This window comes from Eleutherodactylus coqui, chromosome 5, assembly GCF_035609145.1.
Source record: "Eleutherodactylus coqui strain aEleCoq1 chromosome 5, aEleCoq1.hap1, whole genome shotgun sequence".
Lineage (NCBI taxonomy): Eukaryota > Metazoa > Chordata > Amphibia > Anura > Eleutherodactylidae > Eleutherodactylus > Eleutherodactylus coqui.
Genome location: NC_089841.1, coordinates 185,447,533 through 185,473,050, shown reverse-complemented (window position 1 = coordinate 185,473,050; position 25,518 = coordinate 185,447,533). Strand labels below are relative to the sequence as shown.

Below are 25,518 nucleotides of genomic sequence, written 5' to 3'. Positions count from 1 at the left end.
ATTTAGAAAGTGTCTGAAAGTGTTTAAAACTACACAGTAAATGTGGCGCAAAGCATTTAAGACAGTTTTCTGGTGCAATTTGCACCAGAAAACTGTTATAGTTTGAACAGTAAATCTACTATTGTGTCCAAATGCTATAGAATTAAAAAGCAGCCACCCACAAAGATATATCAGACGTAAGCATCACCCACAGATACGCTAGAGGCTTTCATGTGATAAACCACAACCACACCTGGCATTGAGTAATGTGACAAGGCAAAAAGTTCAGTTTTTGCTGCAGTATGTATCACTGTGCTCGCCATGAACTAGAAACTGAAGGTCTAATATTTGGAAATGGAACACAACTTTATGTCCTGCCAAGTAAGTGACTGAAATCTTCATGTTCAATTTATATTTTTAATATGCCTTTGGAATTTAAATTCATGTTCAATTTACAGTTTGTGCTGGGCATTTTTATCATGTAGCTGTGAAGCCCAAAGAGAGGTTTTTTTACAGACTTTATGGCATTGCCTCCAGCATTCCAATCATCCTTAATTGTTTAGATGATGACATTTTGGTCTACTGACATTCCGCAGAGGAATGGATGCTTACGCAGTTACAGTAAGATGCATAGTTACAAAGCTGGATACACATTTTCGTACAGTAGATCCAGATAATTGGTCTGATATGAAAAGAGAAATTAATTCTATTAAAATCACTACTCCATATGTTACTGTGTTTTTACCTTCTTTATAGTGTAAATGATCAAGTTACTAATTAAATAAGTGAACTCTTGGCTTTATATCAATATAACGCCAGTGATACATGAGCATTTTCCAACTACATTTATACATCGTTAATTTGGATGAGTGTCCTGGCCTGACCGCGGGTGTGCTGACCCGAAACTGGAGTATTATAGGAATCTATGATGCCCGGAGTTCAGGTCACCAAACCAACAGTCAGGTCAGGACTTTTAAAGCCTTAAAGTTCCTTAGAAAAACAAATGTCAAATTTATACTACTTCATGTATTTATGTATTCAGTAGGTTGTTATTTAGACTTCAGGAAACAGTAATCTGAAAATAGTGATTTTAGACCTTTGAATATATGGTTTCCCATTATTTTTTAGGTTATGCAACTATTCTCTAACAACTTTGTTTTATAACCAGATAAGTGAAACCTCTTTGACGAACATGCAAAATTGCATCGAAAAGTAGTCTTCTACGGGGAAGGTCTTAAAGAAGATGGCCAGTATGCATAATATACAGGGGAAATGAAAAGCTGTTAGAGGAAATCTGATCTGGATAAGAGATAGACTTCTAGAAGAGCTGGTTTCAATGTAGATATCGCCTGTTGTTTGCATCTCAATTATTTATGTGACTTGAACCAAACTAAATGTTACTTAAGTAAACTTAAAATTCATTTTAAGAAGCATTTACAAATGATTACAATGAAGTAGAACTTTCATTCATGAGTTGGTCACGAATCTTTGGTCTTTGTGTCGTTTCAGGTATGAAGTCTACCGAAGCTCCTCAAGTGTTTGAGTTGAAAAATAAAGAAGAAAACGTCACCGCCTGCCTGGCAAAAGACTTCTTCCCTAAGGATATTCAAATTTATGCTGATAATATCAAACAAGAAAGTATTAGTAGAAGTTTATCTAAGGAAGGATTCTACAGCGCGGTCAGCGTTCGGAATGTGAAGGCGGATAACTTTACATGTGAAGCGAAGCAAGACCAGAACAAGATTACAACTTCTAAAGGTGAAAGGAATCTATGACAGTGACAGTTCATGTCACTAAACTCCACAGTTGCGGCAGGATACACATCTGTACTATGGACACAGAAATGCATCTGTAATAAGCTTGTGTGAAACTAGCCAAACGTAAAGTACATTAATTTAATTCTCTGCTCTTCTGTGCTTAGAGGTCCAGTTGGTGGTCCTATCAGTAATTGACAGCTATCTCTGTATGATAGAGCACTCAGCAACAGATGACAATCAGGTTCAGCCTGCTGAATCCCTAAGCCCAAGAAGCGCAGAGATACCTTGTATAAGTGAATATACTACAAGTTAAGGTCAATTCACATGGGGCTATTTTTTTACCTATCCATGTATTCCACAGACAGTACATGTTCTCATTATATGAGGACATGAGCGATTTTTGCACACGGACCAATGTGAGAAAAATAGATACAGGTTCTAATCTTGTCTGTTTTTACACACAAGATTAGAGAAAGGGGGAAAGGGACTTGTTATTTGTATAAAGCCAACTTATTCCACAGCTCTTTTAGGTAATTTATTTCCCCCAGCAAGCTGGGTACTCATTTTACTGACCTCGGAAGGATGGAAGGCTGAGTCAACCTTGAGCCAGCTGCTTGAGCTGTGCAAGGATGGAACCCTCAGATCGTGAGTAAGAGTTTAACACTCTGCGCCACACAAGGCCCTATAGATTAGGACATGGATTGTGCAGTGTCTGCGCTGTCCAATGCGAATTGCACCCAAAGCCCAATTTCTTCCTTTTAAATGGTTACAAAATGAGTTTAAGTGGGCAGAGTATACATACAGGTAGGTCTTGATATAACTTTTTTTGGTTCAGCATCAGTTCCATAAGACAGAGGTGAACATCCAAGATACAACAGAATCTTCTTGTTAAAGCATATATCAATGCTGACCACAGCATATAAGATGTTAGCTGACGGGGGCTCTGCCATCGCCCTGTCAAAACCCCCAACGTAATGGAGGTAGGCAACTATGAATATTACTAAGTCATATTTACTGCACCAAGAAAGCCATACAAATGAAACCCAAAAAACAATTGTGCAATTGCTTTTCCTCCATTTCACACACCCGAAAATGTTTTGAAGTTTTTCAATATATTATCTGGTACCTTAAATAGGACAATTATAATATGCAACTCGTCCTGCAAAAAAATAAGCCTTCATACACCTACGTTGATGGAAAAAATAAAAAAGTTATGCCTCTTGGAAGGCATGGAGGAAAAATTAAATTTAAAAATGACTGCAATGCCAAGGGGATTATTTCAAACGCAAAATACTTTTCAACCAAATATAGTAACTATTATATAGAGGAGAATGCAGCACTGTGTTTACTTGTACTGAGCATGATAGGCTTGTATGAGTTATAGGAATAGGCAAAATCTGTGGCTCTAACTTATTTTAGAATGTTACCAGCCTTATAAAGAATTAAAGGGGCCTCATGTGGCGCAGAGTGTTAAGCTCTCGCTCACAACCTGAAGGGGGGTAATAAGTTAATTACCTGAAAGCGCTGCTGAATAAGTTGGTGCTATACAAATAACAAGTCCCTTTCCCTTAATACTGTACTACAAATTACGTGTCAAGAAATAACAAAGGAAACACAAGCTTGTTAAAAATGGAGACTTGCGATACAGTATCTGTTTTAAATGGAATCTGTCACACACTTTTAGCCCTAAGAGTTAAGCTTATGATCTGAAAGTAAGTGACTCGCTGACTCTGGGGATTTAAGTGTTATACTTACCTCCCCTGGTATGAGTGCTGAAAGCCACCGCTCAGTGCATTGAATGGTTCCACTTAGTAGTCCTCTCTTCTAATTTTATAATGGGAGGTCAACTTAGCAGTGCAGCTCAATACATTCAGCAGTGGCTTTCAGTGCTCACACCGGGTAAATAACAGGGAAGGTAAGTATAACACTAAAATCCCCAGAGTCAGCGAGTCACTTACTTTCAGCCCATAAGCTTAACTCATAGAGCTAAAAGTAGGTGACAAATGTCTCTATAACTGTTTTTCTGATTTATTAAACAGACATTAAGAAATTGGATATAAAGGAACAAGAAGCAGACAACAAGTGTCAGAGAACAGATGGCTCTGGAGGTCAGTTACATTACATGCGTTAAGCTGAGTAAATAAACTTGTCATACTTTTCCATTATACAGTACTGTGTAACAGCTTTGTGGACAAAAATGCTGCAAAGTAAGAATTTTTTCTCAAGAATAGGTGTTTGAGTGACTCCAAATGTATTCTGCAGCAGGAGAACACCAAACATACAGCCAATGTCATCAACTATCTTCAGCGCAAAGAAATACTAGCAGTCCTGGAAGTGATGATATGGCCCCCACAGAAGATTTGTGGTTAGTGTAGTGGCTCAGAACAATAGGGCCCCTCCATAACTGTATGCATGCATTTGTCTATGTAATGTCAGTGTCTTCTGTGTTGAATGAATGATGTGTATTGAATAGTTGCAGCACTGAAAGAGTTAACTGTCTGGTATGTGAGCTGACTGTCTGGAAAATGTATCTTTTGTTTCTCATGCGACCTTGTGATATATATGTGGATCCAAGGTGCATGAGAGGGGGTTGAGAGTTCTGAGTTCCATTCTGGGCTTGCAAGAGAGAGGAGTTCTGTTCTGATGAGTTCTGCAAGAGGACCACGCAGGCACCTTCAGCCTGTGTGGCCCAGAATGGAAGAGCCCGAAAGGAGTCCACAGTCCGCCCTGGGCTTGCTGTACGCAGGAGATGTGAAAGTACCCCTTCAATGCTAAGAGAGTGAGAGAATGAGGAGCCGCCATGCAGCACACCCTTTTTCCAAATGTGAGTGTTGACCGGTAGAGCGTGTAGGAGAAGTGACAGTGTTGCCGAGACCAGGACCCACAGATAACCAGGACTGTGGTTTCTCCTGTTCACCCGTGAATCTGCCGGGGCCAGGGCCCACAGATACGCTCATGTGTATAAAGCCTTTTATTGTGCAGTTCATAACTTCACCCTTTACTTAAACTACTTAAATGTGTATAAAGCCTTTTATTGTGCAGTTCATAACTTCACCCTTTACTTAAACTGCTTAAATGTGTATAAAGCCTTTTATTGTGCAGTTCATAACTTCACCCTTTACTTAAACTACTTAAATGTGTATAAAGCCTTTTATTGTGCAGTTCATAACTTCACCCTTTACTTAAACTGCTTAAATTAGATTGAAGTGGTTGCAAGATTCTTTTAAAAACATTTTCAGCATGGAAAACCTCACAGTGACACATGCTGAAATTCTACAGTTTTTCTAGTTTATTATAGCAAGTACATTAGAAATGCATTATACAAAGTTTGACAAAAACTATAACAACATAAACAGAGCAAATAGAGACAGACAAATTAGTCTTAGTTCATTAGAATGATTATGCGACTTCTCCATTTTTGACAGGTTGATATGAATTATTCCAAACTTATGAATTTTACATCTAAACTAGACAGGTATCATCCAGCACTTTATAACAAAGTGACATTGGAGTTATATCACGTTTCTTTAGTGTGTGTTGGATATCTTGGCATCCTGTAGGTGGCAGTAGGTATTTACAGTCAAGGTGACTCCATACAGTCATATAGCCTGCAAAACTATATTAGTGAAGTCTTTGATAAGATCTGTAGTTATTTACTAATTGTTTTTGTTGTTAGCCATTTAGTTGTTCATGACCTTCAGTGACCCTAAATGCGAGCTCCCTCCATATTTTTCGGTTTTGCACTGCTTCTTTCAGTTGTCTGATATTTATTAATTATAGCTTATTAAATGTATTGTGTTCTCAGCCATCCTATTTTTATTAAATTGTTTCTGGTTCCAAACGATTTATATAAGTCCCCCTTAGTAGAGCATACAGGAGATCTGTTCTCCTGTATGTCTTTTTAGAATAATATCAACATTGTAGTTCATGAGAAATGGTTCTTATATTTAATGAACACCTTTGTGTCTTTCAGTTCACGGTGCTGAGCCATTCAATATGCTCTCATTAACTGTTCTTGGGATGAGGACATTGTTTGCCAAAACTCTGGCCTTCAACCTGCTTTTGAGTGCAAAGATCTTCATCATGTAAGGTAAGAACTAATGACAAGCACGTCAATTAAAAAAAGCCTTTATAAATAAACAGTCGTTCATAGTGAGTTGTTAAATAGCAACCAGTAAAACTTTGAAGATGCGTGGGGATAATGTAAGTTTTCCTATCCACTGCCCTTTGAGGTCATAGAGATGTCATATAGAGGGTCTTCACTCAAGATTTACTAGGCAGTGGCTTTCTCTCTGGAGGACCCACCCCATCTATGTGTTACATGGATGGCCATTCTTTTGAATGCCCACCAGTTAAATACTACATCTCTCCTGCATGGCTATGCTGAGCTTCCCCTGGCAAAGACAGCGATTATGAAGCCATTTTCAGTAAGGAAAGGCGTTGTCATATGAGTAGAGATGAGCGAACATACTCGTTTCAAGTAATTACTCGATCGAGCACCGCGATTTTCGAGTACTTCAGTACTCGGGTGAAAAGATTCGGGGGGCATCGGGGGGCGGGGGGAGGCGTGGCAGCGCGGGGGGTAGCAGCGGGGAACAGGGGGGAACCCTCTCTCTCTCCCTTTCCCCCCCACTCACCCACGGCGCCCCCTGAATCTTTTCGCCCGAGTACGGAAGTACTCGAAAATCGCGGTACTCGGGCGAAAAAGGGGCGTGGCCGAATACGCTTGCTCATCTCTACATATGAGACTTCTAGGACAACGACCTCTACGTTTACTACTACCATAAACCCAATCATTAAGCTGCACATTTCTAATGGGGAATTACAAAACTATTTAACATGGTTCTTTCATGCAGGGCATAAGATTCAATCACAGACAAATCGGCATTAAAATCCACATTCTTACAAGCGGAATTTGCCATAGATACGATTACCAAATAGATTAGAACAAACAATCTTGCAGTAATTAGGCCTAATGCCTACGGCCGGATTTCCACCGCGTTGAACGCAGTGGAAATCTGCGGCGTTTCACTGCAGCTATTAGGTTCTATTGAACCTAATAGCTCAATGGACATGCTGTGAAATTCCACCATAGAATTCCGCAGCATGAAATTACCCGTGGCATGCCCTATTTGCCGCTGGAATACGTGCGGACGGCTTCCATTGTAGTCAATGGAAGCCGCCCGTCACACTATACTTCCACTGTAGCACAGCAGAAGTATAGTGTGAATGTGCGCCCCGCCCGCCACCGGGCGCATTATGTGACACCGCTGGCGCGTCATATGACACCGCCGCCACGTTATATGACACTGCCGGCGCGTCATGCGCTGTACTGCGCATGCGCGCCGGCAGTGTCATGCAGGAGTTACGCAGCGGATCAGAAGATAAGTATTGGGGGGGCGCCGTGATGGACTCCGCTGCCGTATTCCGCTTGCGGAGCCCGTCATGGTCATAGGCACTAGACCTCACTATTGAGGTTTATGATTCTAAACAAAAAAAGGTTCTTTTAAAGACAGTGTCATGCTTGTCTAAATATTGTGCCTGGTCTTGTAGTTCATACAGTCCTTTTAATACGGACATACGGATGTGCTACATATACTATAATGTCTGGCTTAGGGCATTTTATAATATATCAATTTATCACTGATTAGTCTTTCTTCTTACAGGTATCCGTGTTTGGCAAAGTGAAGATTTTTCGTACTTGGGCTTTATTTACCTTTACACCATCAACTTATGGAGCAACAAAATCTTCTGCTTCATCTGGACTCTACTTAATATTAACTTATACTATATTTGTATAATTGCTAATCAGTTATTGAGTCTGGTCTTCTTACCCTTAGCAAGCAGTCAGTGTTCCGTTTTAATCTCTTAAGCTGTTCTGGGAAAATAAATGCTGCATTTCCATTTTTTCTGTATGATGGTTTTGATAAATGAAGATCAGTTATGTATCCTATAAATGGTCACGGAGCGTTCAATAAACATTGCATGAATCAATAGTACAGGCTTATATAAGAAACCTTATACAGAGTGTCTCAAAAGTTTGGAAAAACCCATACAGAATGAAAGTGGTGTGACAGATAGTGATCAAATTTTCCATACGAGCTGCAGGGAAAGAGGAACAATTGTTAGGCCATATGATAAACATGACAGAAAAACAATAATATGCTTTGCCCTTGTTACTTTGATGGAGCTGAGCTGCAATAACACACAACCCTATAAACAAGGTCAGTGCTGTGTTTGGAAGAAAGCAGCCATGTTTTTTCCAACCTTGGACAACTCCTTTAAGTTCTGCCAGGCTAATGTTAAACAGTATTATATACTGCAATACATAGGCATTGCAGTTTATTGTTTGAGTAATCAAGCTTTTGTATGTTCAAGTCTCCTAATGGTATTTAAAAAAAATGTATATTTTTCATGCATATTTTGGTCATGTGAAAAAGATCACAGCATGTCCTATTTTGGTGCATTATTTTGGTGGGGCAAGCACACAGTACTGGCCATAAGTAGAGGACCAACCTAAAAGTGAAAACACATGGTGTGATGGCCATACAAAGCTAAACTATACCCACCCACTAATCGCTGCACAAATTATTGCCATTATTGTGCAGCCAATAGCGACTGTGGGTGGGCATAATTTGGCAGTGTACAATCAGCACTCTATGTGTTTTTACCCTAAGCCTATTCATTTATTTAACATAAATACAGCACCAGAACTATCCTCAATATGTACATACAGCATCAGAACTAAGCTCACACCATAAATACAGCACCAATACCAAGTTCATGATACAAATACAGCTCAAGGACCAAGCTTATAACAAATACAGCACAAGAACAAAATTCATAACATATGGTAACAGAACCAAGCTTATTATATAAATACTGTACAAGAGACAACTCATACCATAAATATGGCACCAAGAATTATAATTCTTTGCTGTATGGTAAATTTCAGACAGGTGCATTATTACACTTATACAACAGACGAGAGTCCCAACCCGATTGTGAGTCTACTGACCAGAACTCATCATAGAAGCACATCATAATCAGTGTGGTTACACAAAGACAATATTACAACTATACAGTAACCATATGGTGGTAGATACAAGTTCTACATAAGCGCTCTGCAGATCATATAAATGATTACAGTGCAGTTATAGTTAGTGACTTACAGTAGTGTCCCAACCCGATTGTGAGTCTACTGACCAGAACTCATCATAGAAGCACATCATAATCAATGTGGTTACACAAAGACAATATTGCAACTATACAGTAACCATATGGTGGTAGATACAAGTTCTACATAAGCGCTCTGCAGATCATATAAGTGATTACAGTGCAGTTATAGTTAGTGACTTACAGGTGATGTCCTTTCTGGAATTCAATCTTCCCATCTTTTCCATCTGACCTAGACTGCCATGAAGATTTCTTTCACCCATGAATTGTTTCTGTAAAGTTTACAACGCAGACATCTTTGAGTCCTCACTTTTCGAGCACTCCTCTAACCTTTTCGCTACAAAAACTATGCTACTATCCCAACACAGTAATAATAGCTCCTTTGTGCCCTCATATACTAATAATGCTCACCATTGTGCCTCTTACAATGTAATAATGCTCCCAAGTGCCCCATTACCAACAACAGTGCCCCCAAGTGTCTCCTTAATAGTAATATTATCCCAAATTACACCCTTAAGGGCTTTCACCCACTAGCGTTTTTTAACGCTGCAATATCGCTGCCTTTTTTCAATGGGACTTTCTAATGTTAATATCGAATCGCACAAATATCGCAGGTTTGTGCTTTTGCAATTTCTGTGCGATGCGATTTTAACATTAGAAAGTCCTATTTAAAAAAACACAGCGATATCACAGCGTTAAAAAATGCTAGTGGGTAAAAGCCCTTAAGAGTAAACATGCCCCCTTAATAGTAATAGTACCATAAAGTGGCCCCTGAACAGTAATAGTGCCCACAAGTGTCCCCTCATAATAGTAGTGTCTCCAAGTGACCCCTGAATAGTAATGGTGCCTTCAGGGTCCCCTAGTAGTAATCGTGTCACAAGTTGCCCCTGAATATTAATAGTAACCCTTAGTGACCCTGAATAGTAATACTGTTCCCAAGGGCCCCCTTAGTAGTAATAGTGCCATCAAGGGGATCCTGAACATTAATAGTACCCCAAGTGGCCCCTGTATAGTAATATTGCCCTCAAGTGCCCATTAATAGTATCCATGTTCCCAAATGGCCTCTCAATAGTAATAGTACCCCTAAGTGTTTCCTTAATAGTAAAATTATCTGAAAGTCCTTCCTAAATAGTAAACATACCCCAGTGTCTCCTGAATAGTAATAATACCTGCAAGTGTCCCCTTAATAATAGTATAGTCTCCAAGTGGCCCCTGAAGAGTAGTGGTGCCCCCAAGTGTCACCTTAGTGTTAGTGCCCCAATTGGCCCCTGAATATTAATAGTACCCTTAATTGAACCCTTAGCAGTAATAGTGCCCTGAGGTGTCCTTTGAATAGTAATAGAGCCCACCAAGTGCCTATTAATAGTAACAGCATCCCCAAGTGGCCTCTGAATAGTACTAGTGTCTTCTTAATAGTAAAATTATCTCAAAGTGCCCCTTGAGGGTAAACAAGCCCCCTTAGTAGTAATAGTGCCTCAAGTGTCACTTGAATAGTAATGGTGTTCACAAGTGTCTCCTTAATAATAGTAGTAGCATCTTCAAGTGGCCTCAGAATAGTAGTGCTGCTCCCACGGTGCCCTTAGTACTATTAATGCCCCAGGTGGCCCCTGAATAGTAATTGTGCCCCCAAGTGCTCATTACTAGCAACAGTGTCCCCCTGTGGTCCCTGAATACTAATAGCTCCCCCAAGTGTCCCTTTAGGAGTGATAGTTCCCTCATATGGCCCTTTAATTGTAAGAGTACCTCAAGTGGCCCTTGAATAGTAATAGTGCTTCCAAGTTTCCCCTTAAGAAAAAAAATACATATATACCTAGGCATGATGGGCACAGAGTCCTCTACTGAACCGATGCAGTCAGTGTGATGGAATGATCTTACCACGCCACCTGTGTTGAGAGGCTGGAAGTCCCAATCCCAGTCCCTCTCTCATCTCCTGCACACTGCAGGACTGCCTGACATCCTGACTTCCGCTGCGGCAGCTTTTCTCTTAGAGGAAAGTGGCTACAACAGAAGTTGGTTGCAGCAGAGCAGATGCCGACTGTCAGTAGAGAAAAGTCAGGTGACCCCAAACATATTGCTGGTGGCCCAGGTCAGTTGGTACATTGCCCTCTGCCCAACCTGCCACCGAGCATGTAAATACATGCATATATGTTGCATTTTTTTTTTCAAATGTTGCTAGGCAATTTTGAAAAAAAATGGAAATAGCAAGTGTGGCCTAGCAAGCATTTCTGCTGAGTAGTTTGAGAGAACGCAATGAGCAGTCGGTATGGAGATGCTGATTGTAACAGTGGAGCAGAGGCCTGCATTGTGCCACACATCATGTGATGCCTACAAGGACAGATTTCAGAAGGACACATATTGGAAATAGGTGGCCAGTGCAGGTTTTGAGGAGAGGTGGGAGAATGATGTGCAGAAATCTTTTTGTGAGTCTACTTAACTTCACGGAGTGTTTAGAAGTCCCTTATTAATATTTGATTGTTGAGAGCAATTTCACACCGTGTTTTTCAGGTGCAAAATACAACACAAAGCACAAAGACAATCTGGAAGTTTGCTGTGCGATCCTTTGGACCCTGAATATTACATGTCAGTATTTGGGTGTCTTTTGCACAAGAATTTATGCAGATTTCATGCAGTTTTTTTTATACTTATCCCAACGAACGCTGCTCTGCAATAACCTTTTCAACATTTTTTTTTTTTTTAAACTCTGATTTTTTTGCTTTTTGCTTTTCTATTGCAATGGATAATGTTAACAAATCTGGAGAAGCGCCCATGATGAGTTTTGCAGGGAATACGGGGCACAACCAAGAAGTGGAGCAGGTGAAAAGACCAAAAGATCATACATGCATATGCGGCAACTGATGCTTCATGGATGTGGCCTCGTAAGTAATGTTTGGAATCCTTTTATTGTTTGCTTTAATTAAATACTTACTTCTTACCTGTGTTATTGAGCCCCAAAAATCGACAAGGGATTTTCTATTTTTCATAATTAGCAGTTGTGTTGCTTGTTTATCAACATGATTGATGTAACAATGAAAAAAACATAAAAAGAGTCGTCCTCATTGTGTGTCTGTAAATTGCCTTGTGCTTAATTTCTAAAAAGACGAATAATAGTTGTATTTGATGTTACCGCGCCTTTACACTTGTTGACGTCACCTCTCAGATGTAGGGTAGCAATAGAGCTTAAAAGGCAAAGCAGCGCCATGCTAACATATATTGTTGTAAACGTGAAATTACTGTTATTCTGTTTGTACTGTTATTAAACCATGCTTCTTCTTGGTGGAAGAATGTGTAGACATTCATATAAGCTATCTTAATGCTTCTGCCTACCTTTGGGATTAAGATTCCTCTAAGAATCTGTTTATAGCATTCAGTTTTTGCTGTATGATGTATCACTGTGGTATATACGACCCACATTGGTAAACTTCTACTAACTTCCTGTAAAAATCCTGCCAGATGCATTAAATAAATAAATAAGAAATAAATCATTCATTTTATTATGCTGAGGTAAAAATTGACTTTTATTACAGGAAAAAATGTCTTGCCTCTTATTGTCCACAGCCAGCAATAGAAGGGGGTGGAGCTTATCTCTGCCCCTCTCCCGCTGTTTGCCATGGGAGGGGGTGGGACAGGGGCAGAGCTAAGCTCCACCCCCTCCTACTGCTGGCTGTGGATAAGGGGCATGGAGGGGACGGGAGCTTAGCTCAATCACTATTTTACCCCCTCCGATTGCAGACGGAGGGAGGAGAGAGGAGGCGAGTCGGCGTGGGGGAAGAAAGGGAGAATGTCTCCCCAGGCCCCACAGCATTGCGGCCTCGGTGTATATGCATGGGGCCCTTTGCCGTTCAGGCGCCTTTACGGCACCTGCGAACGCACATAAAATGCCTACGGCTATGTAAATAGGTCCTTAGACTCAGCTAGAGATAACTGGTAAACTTGACCTCAGGGCCAAAGCAGCAGAGGACGTACAGTATTGCCAAGTTCCGTAAAGGGAATCTGTCGTTACCTTTAAGCCCCATAAACTATGTCATTGGGCTCAAAGATGAGGAAATGGAAAGTCTGCAGAGTTGTGATTCATACTTAGTAGATTGCTGGTATAATTTACACCTGTTTCTGACATAAATTATACATAAATGCGTCAATCTAGAGTGACTGCACCACTGCGTAGCTTGTGCCAAATTTTGCAATTTTTGAGCTCCAAAAACTATTTGTTAACTCATCTAGTGAATCACACATTAGAAAAATGAATAAAAAACAATAAGAAAAAATATAAATAGTAAAACACCAAAACAATAAATTATGAATGAAGGGAAAGTGGAAAAGTTACTTACCTGAAAGTTACATATCCTAGAGTCTGTAATGTTACATTTCATAGAGTCTAATAGGATAGGGTTATTGTGCTGCCTATGGACTCCAGGAAATGAAAATTCAAGGTAAGCAAATTTTCCACTTCCTGAATGTTCTAAGGCAGCACAAAAATGGGACTTCCAAAGAAGTGCAAGAAACGGATTAAGATTTGGATGCACCTTCCAGTACATTTTTGAGAAAAAACTTAAATCTCAGAGGGTATTATACTGAGTTTGTAACATTTAATGTAGGTTGAAGATGAAAACCAATTAGCTTCTGTGCAGATCTGCTCCTACAGTACCTAATACATCTCTGTCCAGGAGGCATAATGAAAACAAAGGTTTGGTACCGTGTTAGCCAGTAGAGCAAAATGTGATTGTTCCCAGCAAGATACCAGGAATCAACTACTCCAATACAAGGAGAAGGAAAGAAACAATCGTGTTCCTCTAGTAGTGACCTACAATCCACAACTAGAGGTACTAAGGAAAACAGCAAAGAAACTCCACCATACCCTACACAAGGGTGACCGTCTGAAAACCATATTCCCAGACCCTCCGCTTCTGTGTTATAGGCAACCTCCTAACTTAAGGAACTTTATAATCAGGAGTGCATTACCCTCTGACACACAAAAAGGAACTTATCCCTGTAATGTAAGTAGCTGCAAGACCTGCTCACATGTACTGACTGCGGACAGGATACGGATCCCCAACACACAGCAGGACAATAAGATCCCGGGGACAGTCACATATTCCACATCCAATGTTGTGTACCTGATCCTGTGCTATGAATGTCCTGTTGGGGGGCTTTATGTCGGAGAAACAGGGCAAAGACTGAAAGCGAGGATGAGATCTCATCGCCACACGATTAAACACAGAAAGGGAGAATTACTTGTGGCTAAGCACTTTCCTAACTGTGGACATGACATAGGAGACATGAGAGTTTTGATATTGAAGGGTGGTTTCAAGTCAGAAAACCACAGACGAATTTGGGAATATAAATTGATAACAACCTTTGACACGCTGAATAGTGGGTTAAATTATTCCCCAGGATTTATGCGTGAATGGGAGGTGTGAGACATTTATTGCACAGATAAGACCCCCATCAACAGTAATTCAGGGACCATAAGCTTTCACTCCCTTATCAGAGTTTAGCTAAAAATGTTTGTGCACCTCTTGTAGCATTTCTAGCCTGACGACCCCCCCCCCCCCCAACAGTAATTCAGGGACGATGAAACTTTCACTCCGCTATCAGTGCCTAGACAAAAAAAGTTTGTTTGCTGTTGCAGAATCCCTTTTAAGTGCGAACCAATCACATCCATATCTGTGCCTTGTCATAAGTATATATGTTATAAGTGTGTTTAAATATCCATGCCTCTTCAGATCCAATCCATTTAAGCCTGAATAAGAAACCTGCGTTGGTTCGGAAGCTCGCTGTAACATCCTGTATTTTTGTTAGCCATTAAAAGGTATCATATCTACAAGATTACGTGGTTTCTCTTGCTGGGAACAATCACATTTTGTCCAGGAGGCTGCATGCCCACAGGGATAACGGGTATTCAAGTGCTTCTAGAGATCAACAGACTGTAATACATTCTTTGATCTATTGGGCTAATTTAGCCTTACTGATCTTCTTGTCTCTATTATGGCTATAAAACTGGATGCTGTTTTTCAGGTCTTGAATGGCTGGGTTATTTGAGATAAGCAAGAAGGGGCCTCTTAATGTCCAGTAGGTGATATAAGAGAAGTCAGAGACAGAATCCTAAAAAAGAACAGTCAGCACAATTTTTTGGATCAGATTTAAGGCAAAATAGACTTTAATTAAGAACCCTGGCATAGTCCTTAGAACCACTGCACTTAGAAGTAATCTCAATTATAGCTCTTGACATGACAAAGACTGCAACTCCACAATTCTTCTGTCAGAAATTATTGCCACTATGATCAAGGTCTTGTAGGGCAGGGCTTTTAAACAGTGGTTCAAGTAGAGATAAAGAAAGGTGTTTCAAGATAATGGAAAAGCAATTGTAAGTACAGGAGCATAGAAAAATGCTTTTATTTCTTAATTGTCCTGAAAAGTCTGAAAATTAGAAGGAAACTGGAAACATTTGCTTTCAAGATGTGTGTATTGATGGCAGTTCAATGCTCTAAAAAAGTTAGATTGAGGCCCTTTTGGTATCTTACTTGAAAGACATGTAGGGTTGTGTAGATATCTACATGTAGTATGTGGGTGTTAAAACAAAATGAAGACAAGATTCTCCAAACATCTACACCTTCACTGTAGACAGCCCCTTGTTCTTAAAGCTGCACAGCTCAATCTTCATGTTGTCACATGCAACCTATGTACAAGTAAAACAGAGGACTCTAGGAGGAGGTCTCAGGGAGTTGATATTCTCCAAAATCTGCCTTCTGGGCTAATGAAAAAGTTTCATTGAGGCTTCTACGCTATTGGATGGGTAGGAACACTTATACAACTTTTAAGCCCACTGAAAAACCATTTATGGCAAAGGAAAGGTCTGACTTTGCAAGGGAGCTGAACCTAGTGGACATAGCATCCAGAGTCAGCCAATCTATCCTTGAATTCAGAGTCCTCTAAATATGCACAGCTGAGATGAAACTCAAGTTTATTTCTGTCCAATGCATAATTACACAACATTCTTTCTGTAAAGGAGGACTTCTGGTTTAATCTTGTTTGTTTAAATAGTAAATGGCAGAGAGACTGACTTGACTTGAACATGATGCTTTAGGAAATTAGGCTTAAAATAGAAAAAAAGCCAATATGATGGCATTGAGATCTTCTAAGTTGGATGAAAGTTTGGCCTTCCTTGGACCACTTCTTCTGAACCCAGAGCATATCTTCATTTGAGCTGAAACCAGAGACTTGATCTGGAACAAACAAGTCAAACAATGAGAGAAAGTAGGTTTGGATGAGACATACTTGAGTTTTGGACAATAGAACAGCTTCAGTGAATGATGTGAATAAGCCAAGCCCTTTCACGGCATAGAAGACAGAGCAAGTTTCCAGAGCTATCAGAGTTGGATTGTGGAGACCATAACCAGAAACGAGTGAAGTTCTTCAGTCTACCGCAAACTAAACAAATAGAAAGCCTGGTGTCATAATTAAGAGTTTCTCTGATTGTAGTTTTTTTTCTTAGCACAGTTGGAGTCCTGCTTTGTTCTGAATGTTCTCTGTCAGGTAGAGGAATTAGATTTCCTTGAAATCCAGGATATCTTCTGGATCTTACCCTAAGAGTTCTGGAGTCTGGATTTCTAGAAGATTGAGGTAATGATACCTCTTTGTTCTCACTGATATTTTTCAAGATTTCTCAATTTAGGACCCAATAGGGAGAAGAGATAGAAGGGCAGAAAAACAAAAATGGTATCTAAACGGAATATTGCTCAAGGACTGCTTGCTCTAGAGGCCTCTGTGAGCTGCATTAGAAAGCATCATAGATCCAGAGGAGAATTTTGTGATGTCAAAAGACTGTTCTCAAAAAAGTCCACTGTCCACTTAATTAATGGAAAAGAATTCATACTTTTCTCTGTAGAGACTCCTTCCTCAAAATTTTGCATGAGTTGACTCAACCAGAGATGTAGAGCTTTAGGCCACTCAGACAGAAGCAATCTTATAAACTGCCTCAAAGAAGTAGCAAGTCTTTGACAGTTTCAACAACCACCAGATCTACTTTAGATGGATTGTCCCGATCTGAAGAGCTTTAAGAATCACGTTTCTGTACAAATTTAAACATAGCATTAGAATCACTTTTTTCCTCTGGTTAGTCTTCATCCTTTTTCAACCACTCCTGAAATACAGGATAATAGGAAATTAATTGTTCTTTAACAATAGAGAGAAGTAAAGTTCATGGTTTTTTTTAGGTTTATGGGAAACATTTTTATGACTTTCTACCATTTTATATCAATGTATATGGTTTTTTACTAGTGTATTTTACTCCAAAATAATGTCTCATCTGCTGTGGGATACATTTATTATCCATTCGCTCTAGATATTAGAGCAATCTGCACAATGAACATCAGTAGACTGAAAAGTGGCTGTGGCTTGCTGCTTAGCTAGGATTTAGACACATTTGTGAATTGCAGCTTTAAAAAAAGGTTGCAAAATTTAGCAGAATCTCACTCCAGTAGATGGGTGTTGTGAAAATTGCAGAAATATCTATGGATATATTTAACGATGTGATAAATTTATCAACATTGCACTTTATAAGAATAAAGGTTATTACCTTGTTTGAGCTCATTATCTGTCCATCCCTGCTTCGAAGTCCCCTTGGGTCAGGAAGAGATGAAATTTCTGTATTTTCATCTCAGCAGTGCCTCCAAATTTGTTAGCGCAATTTTCGCTATTCGATATACTGTGGGTGCCATATTAGATTTGATTAATATACAGGCCCAGAGACCCTCAAGTGAACACACATCTACATAATGTACACCCAAAGGGATCTAACCTTTATTCAGGCAGTTAAAAGTTTATATAAGGTTTCAAACGCAGGAAGTTGGGTCCTTCAGGTACAGTTACAGCATTTTGTGAACTGAAAGGTCATTCTCATAAGGAGGTATTTGTGAGGTAGCTGTGAGCTCATTCACTGGGACGGAGCTTCCATTCAGCATGCTCTTTTCATTCTTGACTTGCTGTCCAGAAGAAATACTTCCTGTTTCTCTCCAGCCATTTCCTGTCCTTTAACACAACAACATTCCTTTTTGCCATGCGGCTGTAACCTAAGCCTTGTAAATGTCTTCTGCTGGTCAAAACTAGACTGACCTGTTTTTGGACAAAATCACTGCTCCTTCAATTCTTGGGGGTGGGGGATGTTCCCTTCCCCCAGAGGTTTAGATTACAGATACAACTAGCATCCCCATTTTAGAATCTTCACAGTTGACAACAGAAAATACATGCAAAATTGCAAACATCTCATGGTCATCTCCCACATACCATAAATATGGCACCAAAAATTATATTTCACGGCTGTATGGTCAATTTCAGACAAGTGCATTATTACACTTATACAACAGACGAGTGTCCCGACCAGATTGTGAGTCTACTGACCAGAACTCATCATAGTTCTGGTCAGTAGACTCGCATCCTAATCAGTGTGGTTACACAAAGACAATATTACAACTATACAGCAATCATATGGTGGTAGATACAAGTTCTATATAAGTGCTCTGCAGATCATATAAGTGATTACAGTGCAGTTATATTTAGTGACTTTGTTAGAGTACTAGTGGGGTGCTTAGGTGCGCACCGCACGGGGCTCCCTGATCTACACCTACACCACTGTCTCTTCCTGGAAATAGCCCTGATGGTGGACACATCCAGGCCACCAACTCTAATCCTACGCTTACTAGGGGGGGATAGGCAGCTACCGCAGTACCTTTGCAAGAGACAACTACCCACTAGCACGACAGGAAAGGCAGATGACAAGAACCAACACGAAACAATACAAACAGAACAGACGCAGATGGTAAGGCCTGGCTGATAACAGTGAGGTCTAGCAGACAAACTGACAGAAGCAAGATACAAACAGAGGCGGACTGGAAAACCCTGGCTGATAACAGCAAGGACTAGCGGACAAGGTAACAGAGGCAGGATACCAAACGAGGCAGACTGGCTAGAAGACCGAGGGAATGGCACAAAGTACCAGTAACATGATCCCCCCTCAAAAAAGGGGCCTCCGGACCCTTTAGGCAAACCAAAAAAAATATAGATATACCAACTCCTTTAATAGACGCACATCTACAGGACTTATGAATACGGCCTGAAATAACGCATAGCAGTCCCAATAAGGAGCGGAAAAGTACATATATACCAACTCCTTCAATGGATGCACGTCTTACAGGACTTATGAATACAGCCTGAAATAACGCATAGCAGTCCCAATAAGGAGAGGAAAAGTACATATATACCTTGAACAGATTGCGCCAACACAATATGTCTCCGCAACAATAGTTTGTAAGGAACAGGAAAGTGCAAAAGTAATCCCCCCCAAAAAATTATTACTTTTCCCAGAACGGGGCTAATAGTCCCTGACAGGGGTATTCACAGGAATGTACCTGATTAGACAATGGGTTCTCCACCCAAAAATCTCATTAGAACCGCAGTTGACAATCGGGTTATGAATTTTAAACCAGTGTAATCCAAGGATTATATCAGAAGGCAGACCCTCACATACATACAAGCAGGGGCGTTACTATAGAGGGTGCAGGGGATGCGGTTGCACTCGGGCCCAGGAGCCTTAGGGGGCCCATAAGGCCTCTCTTCTCCATATAGGGAGCCCAGTACTATGAATAAAACATTATAGTTGGGGGCCCTGGTACAGGTTTTGCATTGGGGCCCAGAAGCTTCAAGTTATGTCTCTGTGCAGCATGGTTTAGGTATGGGTACGGGTACAAATACAGATAGAGGGGGGGCCCCAGCTCACGTTTTGCATCAGGGCCCCTGAGCCTTTAGTTACGCCCCTGCATACAAGGATATAGTTTCCACATGAAAATGTCCGACCTTTAAACGCACGTCTGGAACAATGTGTCACAGACACAACAGAGACAAGTCTACAGTGGTAAATGACATTGGTTTAGGGAGGGTCTTTATCTTCAGACTAGCTTTTAGGGTAAACTGAGAATTAATCACATTAATGTCTGACCCACTATCTAGACAAACACCAGCAGATATGACGTTATCATCTAATTTTACCTCAGCAGTGACATGTTGTCTGGATTTAGTCAACCAAGCCACTTGTGGATTCCGCTGAATCACTGGTTGCTTGTTCCGGAATCTCACTGGACAGCTGCAAATAAAATGCCCGTCATACCCACAATAAAAGCACAAACCGTTCTTTAGACGAATATCTTTACGAGCTTTATTAGTAGCGACTGTCCCTATCTCCATAGATTCCTCTACAATCTCTTCAGGGGACATAGACGATGAGGAAGGAGATTCAAACATAGTCTCCTGCTTTCTCTCCCGTAGGCGGCGATCAATCCTAATCGCCAAGGCCATAGCATCCTCCAACATTCAAGGTGTACACATACTAAACCACAACATTCTTTACCCTGCCTGACAAACCAAAGCAAAACTGACTTCTCAAAGCTGGATCGTTCCACTGGGTTTTGTTTGCCCAGTGGACTGAGGGAATGGCACAAAGTACCAGGGCCAGATTACCAGCAGGTCAGAGTAGCTGGACTGCTCAGCAGACACTGAAGACTGAAAAATAATCGGCCACTCCCAGACAGCAAAAGCTGGATTTTATAGGGAGGCGGGAGGAGTCAATAGGTAGATAGACCTGTCATTCACCAGCACACTACTCAGACACATAGCGGGGTAATTAACCTGACTGGAAGGCACAAGAGATGTTAACCCTGGCGCGTCTGGATAGAACAAGGTGTGCTGGCAAACTAAACCATGAGCAGACAGGCGTAACAGACTTACAAGTAATGTCCTTTCTGAAATTGAATCTTCCCATCTTTTCTATATGACCTAGACTGCCATGAATATTTCTTCCAGCCATGACATGTTTCTGTAAAGTTTGCAACACAGACATCTTTGAGTCCTCACTTTTTGAGCACTCCCCTAACCTTTTCCCTACAAAACCTATGCTACTACCCCCAACACAGTAATAATAGCTCTTTTGTGCCCTCATATACTAATAATGCTCACCATTGTGCCTCTTACAATGCAATAGTGCTCCAAAGTGCCCCATTAACAACAACAGTGCCCCCAAATGTCTCCTTAATAGTAATATTATCCAAAAGTACACCCTTAAAAGTAAACATGCCCCCTAAATAGTAATAGTGCCCGTATGTTTTCCCTTAATAATAGTAGTGTCTCCAACTGAATAGTAATGGTGCCCTCAGAGTCTCCATAGTAGTAATAGCGTCGCAAGTTGCCCCTAAATACTAATGGTATCCCTAAGTGACCCCTGAATAGTAATTCTGTTCCCAAGAGTCCCCTTAGTAGTAATAGTGCCATCAAGTGGACCCTGAATAGTAAAATTATCCCAAAGTCTTTCCTTAATAGTAAACATACCCCAAGTGTCTCCTGAATAGTAATAATACCTGCAAGTGTCCCCTAAATAATAGGATAGTCTCCAAGTAACCCCTGAAGAGTAGTGGTGCCCCCAAGTGTCCACTTAGTTTTATTAGTGCCCCAAGTGGCCCCTGAATATTAATAGTATCCTTAAGTGACCCCTTAGCAGTAATAGTGCCTCGAGGTGTCCCTTGAATAGTAATAGTGCCCACCAAGTGCCTACGAATAGTAACAGCATCCCCAAGTGGCCTCTGAATAGTACTAGTGTCTTCTTAATAGTAAAATTATCCCAAAGTCCCTGCTTAAGGGTAAACAAGCCCCCTTAGTAGTAATAGTGCCGCCAAGTGTCACCTGAATAGTAATATTACCCACAAGTGTCTCCTTAATAATAGTAGTAGCATCTTCAAGTGGCCCCTGAATAGTAGTGCTGCTCCCAGGGTGCCCTTAGTACTATTAATGCCCCAGGTGGCCCCCTGAATAGTAATTGTGCCCCTAAGAGCTCATTAATAGTAACAGTGTCCCCCTGTGGCCTCTGAATACTAATCGCACCCCCCAAGTGTCCCTTTACGAGTAATAGTTCCCTCACATGGCCATTTAATTGTAATAGTACCTTAAGTGGCCCTTGAATGGTAATAGCGCTTACAAGTTTCCCCTTAGTAGTAATAGTGCCGCCTAAATAATAATAGTGGCCACTGAGTAGTAAGTGTCTGAAAGTGGTCTCAATAGTAATAGTGCCCCAGCAAATGCCAAAAGCAAAAAAAAGGAATATATACTTACCTAGGCATGACAGATACAGAGCCCTCTACTGACCGGATGCAGGCGGTGTGATGGAATGATCTTATCACACCACCTGCATTGGGATGTAGGAAGTCCCAATCCCAGTCCCTCTCTCATCTCCTGCACACTGTAGGACTTCCTGACATCCAGACTTGTGCTGTGACAACTTTTCTCCGAGAGGAAAGTGGCTACAACAGAAGTTGGTTGCAGCAGAGCAGATGCCAACTGTCAGTAGAGAAAAGTCAGATGGCCCCAAACATATTGCTGGTGGCCTAGGCCAGTTGGCACATTGCCCTCTGCCCAACCTGCCCCTGAGCATGTAAATATGCATATACGCGTATATGTTGCATTTTTTTTTAATGTTGCTAGGCAATTTAAAAAAAAATGGAAATAGCAAGTGTGGCCTAGCAAGCATTTCTGTTGAGTAGTTTGAGAGGACACAACGAGCAGTCGGTATGGAGATGCTGATTGTAACAGTGGAGCAGAGGCCTGCATTGCGCCACACATCATGTGGTGCCTACAAGGACACATTTCAGAAGGACACATATTGGGAATAAGTGGCCAGTGCAGGTTTTGAGGAGAGGTGGGAGAATGATGTGCAGAAATCTTTTTGTGAGTCTACTTAACGTCACGGAGTGTTTAGAAGTCTCTTATTAGTATTTGATTGTTGAGAGCAATTTCACACCGTGTTTTTCAGGTGCAAAATGCAACACAAAGCACAAAGACAATCTGGAAGTTTGCTGTGCGATCCTTTGGACCCTGAACATTACATGTCAGTATTTGGGTGTCTTTTGCACAAGAATTTATACAGATTTCATGCAGTTTTTTTTATACTTATCCCAACGAACACTGCTCTGCAATAACCTTTTCAAGTCTTGGTGTTCCTTTGTGGTTACAATTTATTGTAACCTCACAAAATGCATAAGTGTTTTGCCCCTTTTTTATTTTCTTTTTTTAAACTCTGAATTTAAACATTGCTTTTTGCTTTTCTATTGCAATGGATAATGTTAACAAATCTGGGAAGCGCCCATGATGAGTTTTGCAGGGAATACGGGGCACAACATAGAAAAGGAGCAGGGGAAAAGACCAAAAGATCGTACATGCATATGCGACTGATGCTTCGTGGATGTGGCCTCGTAAGTAATGTTTGGAATCCTTTTTTTGTTTGCTTTAATTACTTACTTCTTCCCTATGTTGAGCCCCGAAAATCGACAAGGGATTTTCTATTTTTCATAATGTTGTTAGCAGTTGCATTGCTTGTTTATCAACATGATTGATGTAACAATGAAAAAAAATAAAAGAGTCGTCCTCATTATGTGTCTGTAAATTGCCTTGTGCTTAATTTCTAAAAGGTTGAATAATAGTTGTGTTTGATGTTACCGCGCCTTTACACTTGTTGACGTTAACTCTAAGATGTAGGCTGGTAATAGAGCTTGAAAGGCGGAGCAGCACCATGCTAACATATATTGTTGTAAGCGTGAAATTAATGTTATTCTGGAGGGACGTGGCCAGATGATGAGCGAGTAAGTCGCATCCCTAGACCGCTCCCGGCCCCAACGCTGCATTCAAGACCCCTGACGGGAAGGAGACCCCTGCAAACAGCTAGATGGGAGGTAGAAAGACCCAGGAGGGTCCTAAAAAGGCAACATCCAGCCAAGGAGGGAGCCTTGTGGCTTTCCTCCACAACACGGGGGAGGCTGGAGAACGTGGCTTACCTGCCAAGATGGCACCGCCGCTGGAGGAGAGAGACTGCGTGGAGGGAGAGCCGGACGGGAGGAAGCCAGCAGATGAGATGGCAGCCGCAGGACAGATCCACGGGTTACCGCTGCCAGCTTTCAGGCTGAGAGCACTGAATCAGGTGGAGCCCCTCTTGCTGCTTCGGCCGGCAGTACACCCACAGTAAAGAGGGAGCAGGTGGGGAGTCCTGGTGGGTCACTGCTCACACCAACCAGCTCACCTAAGCCTCAGAGGCAGCGGGACTGGGGTGCAACACATGGCAGAGAGTGCACACCGGACAGGGACCCCCCATCACAAGATGTGCAGGAGAGAGGAGAGACACATGCTCAGACCCCCCTCAGGCCATCTCACTGCCCAGAGGCCCAGAATGTGCCTCCTCAGAGACTCCTCCTAAAGGGTACAATGGAGCCCTACAATACCAGCATGCAGGGGACATAAGGGGTGCATTCTCAGCCCCCCCCCCCAACCCCCTCACCATCCAGAGGATCAGACAGAGGGGAAGAGGGGAAAAACCCCTTGGGAAAAGGGGCCGCCCCAGGGACTTTCATTAAAGGGGGCTATGGAGCCCGAAAGAAACAACAACAAGGGGTCAAGAGAGACACTCACTCCCACAAGCTTCCCCACCAACAAGAGGATCAGACAGAGGGGAAGAAGGGAGAAACCCCAAGGGAAAAGGGGCTATGCCAGAGACACCCCCTGGTGAAGACAACAGAGCCCCCTGGGCACTCTCAGCATTCACCACATCTAGCCCGCCATATTCTGCTGCTGAACGGGAGTGGTCTGAATCCAGGAGGCTGGGCTACCCCTTCACAAAACCTCCAGCTGCCTAGAATGACTGGGATTGGAAGGAACACATGCATGCCCTACCAAGTAAGAATGAAATTATTAGCCTCGTTCAGAAAATGGAATCCTCACATAAGAAGACACTGCCGCCCTTCAATAGGATATCCGCCATACAGGTCAGAGGATTAAGGAGATTTTAAATATGCAGAAGCAAATTATTAATACCATGGACTCCCATTCTCATGAGCTACTGCAGCACTCCCAGCAGATGTCTGAGTTATATGCCTTGATGGACAACCTTAAAAATCGCCATCGTAGAAACAACCTGAGAATAAGGGGACTCACTGTAGAAATTGGCAACACTCAGCTGGAAAATTGGGCCCGTGAATTTTTCAATGAGCTTTTACTAAAACCACAGGACTCTGAGATCGAAATTGATAAAATTCACCACTCTCTGGGTCACAAACCCTTTGACTCTAACAGACCTAGGGACATAGAGTGCAGAGTGGACTTCTACAAACTTAGGCCTAGTGCCCACGGCCGTGACGGGCTCCACAAGCGTAATTCTGAAGGGGAGTCCATCATGGCGCCCCCCCCCCCCCCCCCAGAGACCCCATACTTACCCCCGGATCTACTGGCCGACGTCCCGCATCCCGTGCTGGCGTGTATGCGCAGTACAGCGCATGACACGCGCGGCAGTGTCACGTGACGCACCAGCCACATCATATGACGTGGGCGGGGAAGCGTTCTCACGCCATCTACCGCTGTGCTACAATGGAAGATAGCATGACAGATGGCTTCCATTGACTGCAATGGAAGCCATCCAAGCGTACGCCCGTGGCAAATACAACATGGGTGGTTTCACGGGGTGGAATTGCACTATTAGGTTCAATAGACATGCGGCGGAAATCCGCCCGTGGGAATTAGGCCTAAGGGTAAC

The 25,518-nt window shown here is 41.8% G+C and overlaps 1 gene segment (V, D, J or C); it reads left to right on the top strand.

The window, feature by feature from the left end:
- Positions 1–1,267: 1,267 nt before the first annotated feature.
- LOC136627023 (T cell receptor delta constant-like) lies at positions 1,268–7,694 on the top strand. The segment is given in 4 exon segments: positions 1,268–1,737; positions 3,776–3,844; positions 5,710–5,826; positions 7,403–7,694. Coding segments are annotated over 3 exon segments (474 nt in total).
- The last annotated feature ends 17,824 nt before the right edge of the window (positions 7,695–25,518 follow it).